The 14,629-nt window shown below is 33.5% G+C and overlaps 1 protein-coding gene and 1 long non-coding RNA gene across 2 annotated transcripts in view; one reads left to right on the forward strand and one right to left on the reverse strand.

Annotated features, from left to right (window-relative positions):
- The window catches only part of LOC106881596 (nuclear RNA export factor 1), a 41,327-nt gene that overhangs the window by 11,363 nt on the left and 15,335 nt on the right, over positions 1-14,629 (forward strand). The window contains exons 2-12 of the mRNA XM_014932058.2: positions 1-69; positions 1,930-2,023; positions 2,959-3,032; positions 3,990-4,057; positions 5,416-5,499; positions 6,844-6,948; positions 7,344-7,415; positions 8,397-8,466; positions 9,579-9,667; positions 11,585-11,692; positions 12,439-12,548. Coding sequence (XP_014787544.1) covers positions 1-69; positions 1,930-2,023; positions 2,959-3,032; positions 3,990-4,057; positions 5,416-5,499; positions 6,844-6,948; positions 7,344-7,415; positions 8,397-8,466; positions 9,579-9,667; positions 11,585-11,692; positions 12,439-12,548 — 943 coding nt within the window. The remainder of the gene's footprint in view (positions 70-1,929; positions 2,024-2,958; positions 3,033-3,989; positions 4,058-5,415; positions 5,500-6,843; positions 6,949-7,343; positions 7,416-8,396; positions 8,467-9,578; positions 9,668-11,584; positions 11,693-12,438; positions 12,549-14,629) is intronic.
- On the reverse strand, positions 8,984-10,643 carry LOC128247560 (uncharacterized). Its single transcript, XR_008263875.1, has 2 exons — positions 10,378-10,643; positions 8,984-9,363 (listed from the first exon to the last, which is right to left on the reverse strand). It is a non-coding gene; the product is annotated as an uncharacterized LOC128247560 (long non-coding RNA).

Here is a 14,629-nt window from a genome sequence, read left to right on the forward strand (position 1 = left end):
ATGATAAATCAAGACCTTTCTACAAACGATCCAAGTGGCATGGAAGAGGCGGTCGACGAAACAGAAAAGGTTCGTTTACTTTAATTGCATTAATTAGATTTCACAAATGTTAAACTACTAAAGTTATATGTTGATTTTTTTTTTTTTCTCTCATTTTGATATAGCTTCTAAAGAAACTATATCAAGGGAGGTCAGCTCAGAACATTCAAAACATGCTATTGTTATGATGTCTTTTTTTTTTCCATGTTTGCACGAGCTGGAGATATCTTGTCACTTGTGCAGCCTCTATCATCTTATTTGTGAGATTCATCTGAGATCAGTTTTCACTGCTTCTGCTATGTCTTCTTTAGTCCCCCTTTGGGTCACTTGGCATTTCTTTACCCAACTGCCATCTTCACATGTCTGGTGTCTGTACCAGTGCAGTCTTCTTGTTTTGCATATGATGTCTGATTTCTCTTTGTGCCCAATTTTTATCTCAGCTTATTTGTGGTCCATCATTATCCAGAAGATAATGCTTACCACATATATTTATGTGTGTGTGTGTAGCATCATTAGTGTTATGTCTACTGTTTCATGCTTGGTTGGATGAAGACTTATTGGGTAAGTATTTTATGATTAGATGCTCTTGTTGCCAACTCTCATACCAGTTTATCAAGTAAGGAATTTTTATTCCTCTGGTCTTCGCAAAGTAAAAGTTCAGAACTACAAGATCATGGTATCACTGCATTTGATAAACAGTATCAAGCGAATTAAGCACTCGCATACTCTTGAACACTTACACATATGTGCGCAATATTTATCTGTGTATGCATGTAATAGGCTTCTTGCAGTTTCCCTCTATCTAAGATCCCAGTAGAAGAAATTTCAGAGCAGATAGATGATAAATCATGAAAAAAAAAACAAAAACAATGTCTCCACATGTTTTTGTGATAAAATTCAAGGGCCCTGTTAAATGGCTTGGGCTAATGGCAGTGAAAAGTTGACTTAACAACATTACTGGGTAACATTATGGTGGGAAGAAATGGCACATTTCATTATATTTGGAAAGAAAATTTAAATCTTTACTACATAGTGAACAGTCAAATATATGGTTCAGTTCAGTCCATTATTACTGAAGATTTGGGTGAGACGCGTGTCTGCCAAGTTTGTGCCAAAACTTTCAGCCAACCAGAAAGACACTCGGATTTCGGTTGCACAAGATCTCCTTTATTGTGTTGAGAACGATGAAAGCATTTTGGAAACTTTGTTTAGGCCTCTGAGCAGGTATCGCCAAGCTTTTGGCAACATTTGATGCAGATTCTCTGCTCAACTTTCTCTGTCATGGTCATTACAACAAACACATGCTATGCACATTACTTCCAAGCACTGCTGTAAGCAGTGGAAGTGAGCTAGAATGTTAAAACTTGGTGCACATGCACAGCAGAGTCTGAGGCACAATCTGTGCCAAGTGGCTTCACTCTGCATGCTTTAGCTTCGTTGCTATGGCAACAGTCCGGATACTTATTGATCAGACCACATATCTATCTACATACACACACACACACACAATTTTCAGTTGGCTGAATTAACCTCAGTACTCTTGGTTTTTAAGCATGGTATTTATTCTGTCTATTTGCCGAATCTCTAAGTTTCAGGGAACCAACACCGGTTGTCAAGTAGTGGTGGGGGATGAACAAAGACACACACACAAACACAGTTTCTGTCTACCAAATACACTCACAAGGTTTTGGTCAGCCTCAGACTGTAGTAGAAGACACTTACCCAAGTTGTCACACAGTGGAACTGAACCTGCAACCATATGGCTGGGAGGCAATCTTCTTATCCTTACAGCCAAGCCAAACCTATCAAAAAATCTGTAAAAAGAAAGTCTAATTTAAATTTCAGTTCAGAACCATAAGATGGTTTAATTGTTCTGTTTCTTTTCTTCAGGTGGCGCTGGCGGAGCAAATCCTAGATCACATCTTGACGATGAAGATGATTTCCAAATGGATGATGATTTACCAGGAGTCTCAAATCAAAGACAGTAATTAATTTTTTTTCTTATGGATTGTTACATCTTAGACGTAAAGTTTGCAGTATTCAAATAAAATCATTTCTCAAAATGCTTTTTTATCTGTTAAACTCAGTTCATTTTTAATCCTTTCAGTTGCTTTGGTTTGAGTTAATTTTGAAAAGAATGAAGGATTTAGTAAAGTAACATAATGTTCCAAGCACCAGCTTGGTACATGCGCTTGGAATATAAATTAACATGAAATTTTGATGGAAGGTTTTAATTAGATCACTTTGATTAGGAAGTTTGTATCATAGAAGCAGAGATGGTCTCAGACAACTTAGTATTAAAAGGGTTAATAAATATAGAAGAAATACTATAACAAAGGGAATGAACCGTAAACTTTTACAAAATTCAAAGTATTTCAAGATGTGGCTTCTTTCTGCTAGTAAATTACTTGTGTATGACAGTTTTTATCTTTTACTTCTTTACTGCTGGGTAATGTGAATGATTTAATAGTAAATGCTCTCCAGTTATAAGCTGGTATCCAGATGAGTTCCATGGTTTCAGGTTCAATCCCACTATGCAGCACTTTGAGCAAGTGACTTCTGTAGCACTTGGCTGAAAGCTTTTTGAGTGGATTTGGTAGAAGGAAACTGAAAGAAACTCATCTGTATATGCATGTGTGCTTGTGTCTCCTTGATATTGCACACTGATTGTAAACAAACATCACCATCATACAAGCATTGTCATTTGTTTGAAACCTTCCATGAAAACATGTCCAGCCATTGTACTGTAATGGAAGTGAGAAGAAGGGAGATAAACTACATGACTATTGTCAGTCAGGAGTTTGAATAGAAACGGTATGACCAAGAAGGTGAAAGAAATATATAAAAAGTCAACATATATTAACCAGAATATATGCAATAATAATGTATTAACTCCTATATTTAATATTCTTTTATCAGTGTGCCTTATCGCAAAAATCACAGGAAGCGACCTCAGAATAAGATCTTGGAAATGGATAAAGTGCAGAACAGCGGTGAGTTTTATTTTCAATTGAAATCTTTTGTGAACTTTAAACAAGTAAAGAAACAAGTGTTTATAGAGAGAAAAATGTTTAATTTGCCTTAGTATTTGATTATAGTTCTCTTTTTACATTGTTATACATGGTCTGCACCATGTTATGGTTGTATAAACTGCATAAAAGCATCACATCAAAAAACATAAACATCCCAAATATTCATTACTTCTGTGTAATTTAATTTAACAGTAGCATAGTTATTGATTTGTTACATGAAGTGAAGGTGTGTAGCTTCGTTAGGGTAATTGGCTCACAATCATAAGGTCATGTGTTCGATTCCTGTCGGTGCGTTGTCTTTAAGCAAGACACTTTATCTCACATTGCTGCAGTCCTCTCAGCTGTAAATTCAAAGGGCTAACCTTGTCACATACTGTGTGATACTGAATCTCTCTGAGAACCACATTAAGGGTGTGTATGTCTGTGGAGTGCTCAGCAACTTGCATGTTAACCCTTTAGCATTTAAACCGGCCATATCCGGCCAAAAGTATTCTGCCTGTTTTATGTTCAAACTGGCCAGATCTGGTCTCTCATACCAACCCTACAATATTGTTATAAAAATTAACAGCTACCTCATCAAAATCTCATAGCGACAAGATAATGCATGATTAGTTCAAGACAATGTGGATAAAAAAAGCATTAATTTTGGCAGAATAATGCAAACACTAAAGGGTTAATTTCACAAGCAGGCTGTTCTGTTGACTGGATCAAATGGAACATTTGTCGTCGTAACTGACTGAGTGTCATAAAAAACATACACGAGATATTTGAAATTTGTTTGAATAGAAAGTTTAATTTTTAGATTAATTAAATCTACAACTGACACCATTTTCAATTCAGAATTCTATATAATATTCTCGCATATAATTTTCTACTGGTACTCAAATTTCATATGAACCTAATTGTTTATATTTTCAGGTCGATTAAAACGTCTTGGCTTACCGGTACACAACAAACATTCTGATAATAGCTGGTATCGTGTAAAGGTATATAAATTTTTCCTTTTATAAAATCCATCGAAATACAAATCACTTACCTCTTTATGTAACTTTATAAACTGCTATATTAGTATTTCATAAAAACAAGTTTTTGTTTTTGAGTTTTTCTATTTTTATGAAATTAAAATTGTTATATGATACAAGAACAAATTTTGTATGAAATGATGTACTTTTACAGCATGCACTTAGTGGCTTGCTGGAAAGAAAACAAAAAAATCCTAAAAACCTCTCCATTGTAATTATTGACAGGCAAGCAATATGAGGTTGAAGTGGTGGGTGTTGCCAGCCATTTAGTTGTCCTTGGTACATAACTATTTGATTCAGTGTAATGATATAGGTTCAACTTGAAAGTTGTTCCAGCTATCAACTGCTTATTAAAGCTGTTCTACACTTATTTCTGTGTATAAGGGGGATGTAAATTGTAAAAAGATTATGGAAGATATATATAGCATCGTCCTCCTCATTTAACATCCGGTTTTTTTTTATGCTGATGTGAAGTAGATGGTTAGACAGGATCTGTCAAGTTGTGGACTTCACCAAACTCTTGTGTCTGCTTTAGTATGGTTTCTGTGATTGGATGCCGTCCTAATGTTGACCACATTACAGAGTGTACTGGTACTTTTTATGTGGCACCAGCACCATTGAGGTCACTAAATAATTTGCAGCACGTTCCCCTACCACTTGGCATAAAAGCCACCTCCTCCTACCTCAGGTAGGAGGAGATGGCTTTTATGCCAAGTGATGAGAGGTTAAAGTATGATAAAGGGATATGAACAGGTGATTTGCTCTAGAGGAAATACTTGGTTAACCCAGTTGGAAAGGAAATGATATCTGGGATTGGACCTGAACAATGTTGGTCAATTTAATCAATTACAAATCAGAATTCTTCGGGTATTCTGGTATTTAAGAGAGTTTCTTAACCACAAGACTATGCTTGCATATATTAAATGAAGAGTCATTGGGTTGAGTTCCATAAATGTTGAAATTTAATACAACTGAATGTCGATTAGATGAAGTTGAATCATACAAATTGTGAATATAGTATAGTGACGGTTGGAAAATTTTCCTCATCTTTTTATTGTAATTACTATTCAAAATAAATGGCTGAGAGACTAAGATAAATAATTGATAAATTGTTGGCAAACTTATCATGCTCAGTTGGACTTGTATCTAATTTCACTTATCTCTTAATTTTTTTCCCCTAATATTTGTAAAATCAGTATCAATATTATATACCATGATTGATAAATTTACTGCTTGATTTTTATATGACTAATGAGATTTAAAAAAAAAATATTTTAACATCCAGACTGAAATTTTTTTTTCTTTTTCTTTTTTTTTTATAGATACCATGTAGACAGAAGTTGGAAAGGCATTTCATTATTAGAGAAATCGAAAATTGTATCAATATGACATTTCAAGTATCATTTGTGAGTCTCTTAGTTACATTAATATCTATTTAATTTATTAACTGTATGAGAATTTTTTCTTCCTAGTCAAATTATATTATCCTTCAAAAAGCTGTGAATGAATTTATTTAAAATGTTATTTTTTAAAATTATATTCTTGGTGTTTCTTACAATTTCCCTCTATGAAACAGCTGTCAAAGTGAGTTTACCCAGTTGCTGCCCTTGTGAAGCTATTGTGTTGGAGGGATTTTATTTTATTTTTCATTTGTTTAAAGCCACTGTTTGTTTATTCATTTTTTTTTTGTGTGTGTAGTGGTCTGAGTTAAGTGTTGTGGTTTGGAAATAGGAATGTGTAGGTTAGTGATGTCAAAGATTAGCCATTCTACACCCAGCTTTCAGATTCTGGGAATTTAACAGTGTTGAGTGAAAATGATTGTATATGTTGGTAGCAGTAGGGATACCTTCAAGTCCAAAATATTAGTGCTTTTGTCTTCCCTAAGACTTGAGTTTTTAAATTTTCCCATTGCTATTGGAGTGTTTGATGGCTGGAAAGAGTTACTATTTTGGTGGCTGATCTTCAAAGAATGTTTGAGAAAGTTGTTTGCTTGGTGTTACAGTGTGATTATATTATTTTGAAGTTACTGTGACATGGAGGGTGGTATAGTTTTTGTTGATGATGGTGGTTATTCAATATTTGTAGTATGTGTTCATTTGACCTGCAAGAAGTTGTAACCAAAGCTACAAGCATAACATAGTGGTAATTGTAGAAATAACTGAAACCCAATGTAACAATAATTATAGAAAGGCCTGAACTTTGAACTCAGTAGTTGAGTTCCTTAAACTCAGAACTGTTTTCCTTCATTTAGTGACAAAATTGTGAAATAAAATAACTGTCTGTTAATTTTGGTAAATTTAGTGGTTTTTGTTTTGTCAATCACTCATTATTCTACATTGATTTCCAAGTGTGATCATTTATTATATTAAACTGCATTGAAACTTATTCTAGTAAATGTATGAAAAATGTGATTGTATGATTAATCACTTTTCCATTGGTGGTTATCTTCCATGTTATATTTTTATGTATAAATATATATATATAAATACATATACATATATATATATATATATATATAAAAAATCATAGTCATCTCTGAGTTTTGAGATGGTTTGTGAGATCAGATACCACCTACATCAATGTAGAAGTGCCGACAGGATTTTATCAAGTACATAAACTCTGTGCGATTCTTTTACAACAGTGTGATTGGTTAGACTTATTAAATATTTTGTTATCTGTATCCTACAGGAGAAAGTGAGAAAGAAATTATTTTGTCTATATATATATATATATTTACTTCAACTTTTCAGTTTAAAAGTGAACGTGGCAGTTGTTGTTTTTATGTCCAAGATAAAATTACTGCAGATGCTATTCGTCAAGTGGATAAGAAGATAATAATGCCTGATGGATTCAAAGTAGGTTTGCTTTGTCATTATTGGAATATATCAATTATTTCTAAAAGTATTTGTCAAAAAACAAGTGGGTGGGGGTGGGGGTTTTAATTTACGAGTACCATTTCCAAATCCTGTACAGTAGGTATGTGAATGAGTGCTAAGAGGTTTCTAAAAATGCTATGGTGACTGTCATGGGAGTGGTGGAGGCACTAATTCCATTTCTTCACTCCTGCAAATGTGTGCTCAAATGGTTGTTGGTCTGAAAGTGACATTCTGATAAAAATCCTTAAGTGGAAATATCCTTCAATTTCTTTTTGCAATTTTGTTCCATTTTCTAAATTAGCTATTAAAATGAAAGATTTTTATATTTTAATGTTTTACAACCATTCTAACTAGTTTACCACATATATTTTTAGTTGGCTGTAATTGTGAAACCTTCTTGTGCACCTGGCTTAACCCTGGATGATAGAACACTGGAAAAACTAAAGGTAATAGTCGTTTCTTAAAAGTTCATTAAATAAATTTCACGCTTGTTTTGTGATTTTCTGCATTTCCATCTATTTGTCAGTAATCTAATATCTATAATACTATAAACTTTCATGTTTAATTATAAATTACTCAGAATGAAGAAATAGTACTGAATCTTTTGATGCCTCATATGTCAAAATTGGTAACTCGGTTTTAGAATGCAAAAGGAATAAATATATATATATATATATATATATATATATATATATATAAGACTTCTTTCAAACTGAAAATATTATCTCACATTACAATAGAGACATAATAGTGAAATAGTGTAAGAGATAAGAGATCGCTCTAGGCTTGCATTAGGCAAGAAGTTGGAAATTTTTTTGGCCCATGACACTCCATGGACCTTGGCTTTTGTACTTCATGACTGTTGCTTTAAGTATTTTATTTTGATTTTCACTGACATAGTGGTAAGAACAACAGGACACGTAACAGTAATTTCGAATAAAAATAAAAATGGAAGTTTTAATCATCTGATGAACAGGCAAACATTACAAAAATAGCGATTCTCACTTTGAAACTAGACAATTTTGAAAATCTTTTTAGATACGGAACGTCTTGCTCTCTCATGTATCCATGTTTAAAATTTCAGCGTGATCGGATGAACAATACTTGAGTTATAATAAGTGCACAAACAGATAGACAGAATGAGATTTATATATTAGATTAGAGAAAAGATATTATTTGCATTGTATAGCCTGCTGTTTTAAAAGGAGATGCAAGTGCTACGAAGGCATTCATCATGAGTATCCTCAAGATTCTAATGATTCCTTCACTATTTACAAAATAGCAGTCATTGCTTGAGAAGGCATACAAGTGTTTAAAAGGCAAGAAAAAAAAATCCCAACAAAATTTATCTGATGGATAAATAATGGTGGGTCTTGTTTAACAGATAAAATTGATAATGATACACAATAAATTTTTTCTACTTTTAGCTTTGCCTGAGTGAACGCTATGATTCCTCTATCAAGATGCTTCGACTAAACAGCTTGTATCAAGATGAAAGTAAGTACATTGTATAATCTTTTAACACTTGTTTCGTTGAATGAAATAAAAAACATTTTAATGGATGAATAATTAGTAAGGAATTTAACAGCAAGAATTTTTATTCTTACACAGTATGCAGTTTAATTTCTTTTAATTTTATTCTGTGTTTATATGTAATGGAAACTTGCATGCTCATGCATCAGGAATGAAAAAAATATATTATTGGCCATTATCATTTGCTTCAGGCATGTACTTAAGCCTTTCAATTCTATTTCTTGAAAAGAATATATGATGTACTTTTTAAATAGATGTCATCTTTTGTATCAAGTGAACACCTTGTGTCTGCAATATTGGAGTTATAGATAACATATATCTCCTGTCTTGATACAATCGCTATCACCATCATCATCCATTTTCCATACTGGCATGGGTTTGATGGTTTGACAGGATCTAGCAAGCTGCAGGGTTTCATTGAACTCCAGTATTAGCATTGGCATGGTTACTATGGCTGGGTGTCCTTCCTTATGCCAACAACTTTGCTGTGTGGTGGGTACCTTTTTTTTTTTTTTTTGCATCACTGGCACGAGTGAAGTTTACCAGGTGTGAAAGATAGGAAAAGGACCCCCCCCCCACTTCGTGGGGTAGTATTTGAGATGGGGAGAGGTCTTTATACAAGCACAGGTATCTTGTAATAGTGGAGATGCATGGTTACCCCCACATATAAAGGGTTGGTGAGAATAGCTAGGAAGGAGCTGATGGGATGCCAGAGCAAACTCTTTAGGTGATGAGGTTTTGATAATTGATTTACGATCTCTTGCAACAAAATTGAGGATATTTTCATGGAGTAGTTGATTAATTTATTTCATTAGAGATTTTGGTTTTAGTGTTGAAAAACAAAAATTGTGTTGAAGTCATCTGTAATAAAAATAGAAAATTTTTTTCACTCTCTGAAGAAAGTAAGTATTAAGTGACCAATTATTTTGTAATAATAGTAAAACAAAAAGTACTTTTAGTAACTCCCTAAGTTTATGTACAAGGATTAATCATTGTCATTTTCATAGATTATCTTTTTTTTTCTTTTTATCTTATTAATCTCAACTTCCTTTCTCTTTTCTTTTCCAATATATTAGTGTTGAAAGGTACTGATTCGTTCATGGCTTTGAATCGACCACAAGTGATGACTAATGTTGTTACAATAATCAAAGAAAACATACCAGAAGTAAGAATTTATTTTATTCTCATTCCTCCATGTCTATTTAAAGCTGTTAGCTCTCCTGAAGTTTCTATCTACTACAAAATCTCAGAATCCTTAATTTCTATTTTATTTGCTACATTTTCAACTTTAGATTTAAAGTGTCATTAACCCTCAGAACCCCAGTGGCCACTATTCCGGCTGCTAGCCGCAGATGTAAATACTCCAGCGACCACTTTACCAGGTGCCACATTGTACTGTTTACAAATACCCCAGCGGTCGCTATTACGGCCGCCGGCTGCAGATACAAATACAAATTCCAGCTGCTAGCCACAGATACAAATACACCAGTGACCGCTTAACCGGCCAGTATTTTCTGCATTGGAAAACCAGACAGTAACTGCCGGTTTGATTGGCACCACAGATGCCAGTATTGGTGATTAAAAAAAAAGAAGTGGTAAGGATAATGTTGCCCTCAATTTGGCATTTTAGTGACACTGTTGATGATGATGAAACAATATTAAGTGAGGAGTCATTTTGACTCTTTTACCCAGGGAAGCTGGGGTGAGGGTGCTGAGAACAACAGGTATCTGGGGTTCAAACGGTCAAGGAACATTATTTACAAAGAAATCTGTATTAGTTCATATGTTATTTGTGAATATTGTGGTGCTGTCTCATAATTAATTAATTAATTACTGGTTGGGGAAAAAGTTGAAGAGGTTTTTTTTATAGCTTACTGTGGTAGGAATATTTCATGTACTTGTTTGTAGCTGCCCTAACCTAGGCTGGGCAACATAATTGACCTCCACATCTGAACTGATGTAATTGACCTCCACACATGAACTGGTTTACTTAAGTGGTGTAGCTGTTTGGTTACACTGTTATGAAGAAATATTTTCAGACTTTTACTTGCATAAAAATGGGCATGCGTGAATATCAGTTACTTGATTGAACAGATTAGTTTAGTAAATGGATATGTCATTTGTAAGGTCAGTATGTTATTGTAATGTGTTGGCTTTTAACAAGCATTTGTTTTGCATAGTTGTGGTTTGTTGTTGCAGTTTCTTAGCAACGATATCTATGGTGGCTAATGGAGAAATCAGATGAATAGCTTGACTTCCATAACCTTGACATACCTCACTCATTTATGTGTGATACTGGCATGGGTTAACCAGTTTGTTAGGAGCTAGCAAGCCAGAGGATTGTGCATAGCTCCAATGTCAGCTTTGGCATGATTTCTACAGCTGAATGCCCTTCCTAGTGCCAACCACTTTACAGGTGCTTTTACATGGCACCTGTAAAGTGGTTAGTGTTAGGAAGGGTATCCAGCTGTAGAAACTGCACCAAAGCTGACATGGAGCATTATGCAGCCCTGTGACTCACCAGATTCTATCTAATTGTCCAACCTATGCTGGCATGGAAAGTAGACATTAAATGATGATAATGATGGCCTGCATCCCAGAGGTTACCAAGTAGCTCAAAAGACAAGACTCCCTCATCTGAAGTGGGAAATTAGTATTGCAGGAACTGGTTTTGTGCCAGTTGATAAGTTAAAGTATGGTGGAAGGACAGAAATGGGTATCTTGCAGTAAAGGAGATACCTGGTTACCTCACTTGGAAAAGAGAGAGAGAGGGAGTGGTGGTGGTGAAAATGTGTCAAGTGATACAGAGGATTAGACAGGGTGAATGGGTAGGTAAGTTTGTGAGTGTAAAAGGAGAGTGGCAGATAGTGGTGAATATAAGGACTTAATTTTGAACTGTTTAATAAATTGTTTCGTTTTCTTTACAAATATAACTGGTTTCCTCAAACAGTTTTACTTTCGATGTTAGTTTTTTAAAAGTCTTGTTTACTGAAATTAAACTTGTATATATATATATATATATATATATATATATATATATATATATATGTAATAAATATTTGCATTATTTGTATATTTGCAGTTGGTATCTCTTGATATTAGTTGTAACAAGTTGATGACTTTGGAATATTTATCTCCACTAGTCTCATACACTCCTCATTTGAAAAACTTGAATCTTGGTAAAAATACGGTAGGTTACCCTAAAATTTTGTTGTTTAATGAAATGCATTGTAATAAAAAAAAAATGTGATAGGTGGATTAGCAGAATTGTATTGGCAAAATGCTTTGTATTTGTTTTAGCATTTTATGAATCCCACAAATATAATTCTACTGTACCTTTAAGTTGAGCAAAGCATTGCATCTGAAATTTGGTAAACAGAAACTATGTGGAAGCTAATTAGAACTGTTGCCATTGTAGTGTGGTCAACTTAATCTGCCATTTTGTTTAACATCACCACCACCACCACCACCATTTGGTGTTCCTTGGATGTCTTTAGCATAATTCACACTAGTGAAGCATTCAGGTCAGGTGTCCATTTTAGGAAGGCAAAGATCAGTTTTGCCTTTCATGCTCTAGGGTCAATGCTATCGACTAACCAATGCCTTCTCTTCAAAGTTGCTAGCATTATGTCTAAATTAGAAATGATTATTTCATGTTTTAACAAAAATAGTTGAGGTATGATTTATGTTTAAAATAAAAATTATAATAATTAAACTTTGATTTGTTTCAACATTTAGTTTGCTGATTTCTTACAAACATTTCTTACATCAGGATGATTTTGTTTACTTTTTTTATGAATTCTTTTTCTTGTTAATTGTTCAGCTGTATTAAATTAATGAATGTGATAGCTTTAACTGCCATAGAAGCTACTTACTTTACTCTTTAATGCATTATTATCACTTATATATCTTATCCTTTTTAACTTATTGTCTTAGCTAAAGTCTATTGAAGAATTAGAGAAGATTAAAGACTGGAAACTCGATGAATTGATCCTCGAAGGCAATGAATTCTGTAATAGATTTAAAGACCATTCAGTTTATGTCAGGTAATGTAAAGGAATGAGTTGTCTTTTGTATCACCAGTTTTTCCAGCTGTGTTTGCTTTTCTCATGCTGCACACAGAAAAAGGGTTTCAAATCAGAGCTGTTTAAACTTATCTCTTGACCAGTAATTTTTTTCAGTATGAAGGTAGGAGTAATGGATAAGTAATTTGCCAGATTTTTTTTTTTTTCGGTAAATTAACTTTTTTTAAAGATTTCATGGTTCTTTGAAGTGTAGTTACATTTACATCCTATAATTTATATTTTCTTTATTAAATAATCTATTTTAATAGTAAACAGTAATTTCCATCATTCATTATATATTTAAAGTATTGGAATCTATTTGAAGTTGATCAGTTTCTCTTGTGATTAGTAAACCTGAACATACAAAGTTGAAGACTTGTTATAAAACAATTAGAGGAAGTGAAGTGAGTCCTAGAGAGGACCACTGAAGATTTTAGTGTTGTGTAGTGTGGGGCAGGGTGCACATGGAACCCCTTCTCTCTACTAACAGGAAGAGTTGACATAAGCACTGTAAATAACAAATTACAAACTAGTTTTTAGTGCCAAGTGGTTGTCTACCTATTTACAGAACCGGACCATTTGACTCTAAACACGGCACAGTACTGAGGCAGGATACAAAATACTCAGCTACTTGTCTGGAACTTTATTGATATGGATCTTCATGCTGTCTTATTTAAAACCCATGTTTGACAGTAAACATACCATGAAATACTTGAATTGCCCTCCTTTCCTACAGTTACTTGCAATAAACCTCTTTAACTGGGTTATATTTAATTGCAATAGAATAAAAACTACTTTATTGAGCATATGAATATTTTCAAATGCAATTGAAACCAGGAATCAAAATGAAATTATTGAAATTCACCATATGAATGCTACATCATGTTTATGTAGATTACATATATTTTTCTTTCTTACTGTGTATACTTAATTCTATCCCAGTGCAGATGCCCTTGGTGCACAATCCTAGTATGTGTATGTGTTTGAGTGTGAACAGAAGTAAACATTCCTTATAAATGTTGAACAACATGAAAGCATTTTTGGAGGAACACTGCTGAAACTGTCCTTCTAGGCTACTCACAGATGCCAGTGTAAAATGTTTGAGGCTTCATGTGACATGGTTCAGCTAGAAATAAATTCTACCACAAACATATCTCCTTTGTACAGTGCTCATGCAGTTACACATCCACTCTTATATGTGTAAGGCTTTGGCTTGAAATATCTTCCTTTGTACGAACGTTTCTTTTCATTTAATGTATTTAATTATTTTCACCTTTTCTTTTTAGATATTTTTTCTAAGGATTACCACCAAGTTACCTCTGAATTTTTTTCAAGCAGTATTTGAAGTGTAAAGCATACAAAATTGGGAACTTAACTATTATTTTTGTTTCGTTAAAGAACATTTAAAATAGAGAAGTATAAAAATACAGTGGGATTGCTACTCATATATATTATTAATGCAGTCTGTTAGTGATAACTACAGCTTGTAGATGAAAAAGAAACGACACTTCAGTATTGTTGTAAATGTTACTGATGTCACTAAACAGAGATGCATACCTATATGCACATGTGCACACGATGCTTACACATATAAGTACATTCATGCATACACATACTTGAACATATAACATACGTGTACAACATGTTAAGAAACTGACAATGCATATTAAATATCAACTTTGTATTTATCAATCACCCTATGCTACCAAAAGTTTTCTGCCTCCCTTCATGGATCTAAATGTACACATGTACTGGCACACAACACCACACTGATAAACATACATGTGCAGGTACTTAGAAACAAGTAGTTACACAAACGCACTGACACACCTGTAAACAGATATAGGCATGCAGATATATACACATAGGCCTGTATGTTTATGCACTCATATAAACATACAGGGAGTTAAACAAAGCAAATCTCATTGATTTGATAAATACACATTAATGAAATAAGTACATATATATATATATATATATATATATATATATATATATATATATTTATTTATAATCATTTTGCATCTTCTTTTACATGCTGGTGGTATTGAGCAGATATTCTG

This window comes from Octopus bimaculoides, chromosome 4 (assembly GCF_001194135.2).
Source record: "Octopus bimaculoides isolate UCB-OBI-ISO-001 chromosome 4, ASM119413v2, whole genome shotgun sequence".
NCBI classification, from domain to species: Eukaryota; Metazoa; Mollusca; class Cephalopoda; order Octopoda; family Octopodidae; genus Octopus; species Octopus bimaculoides.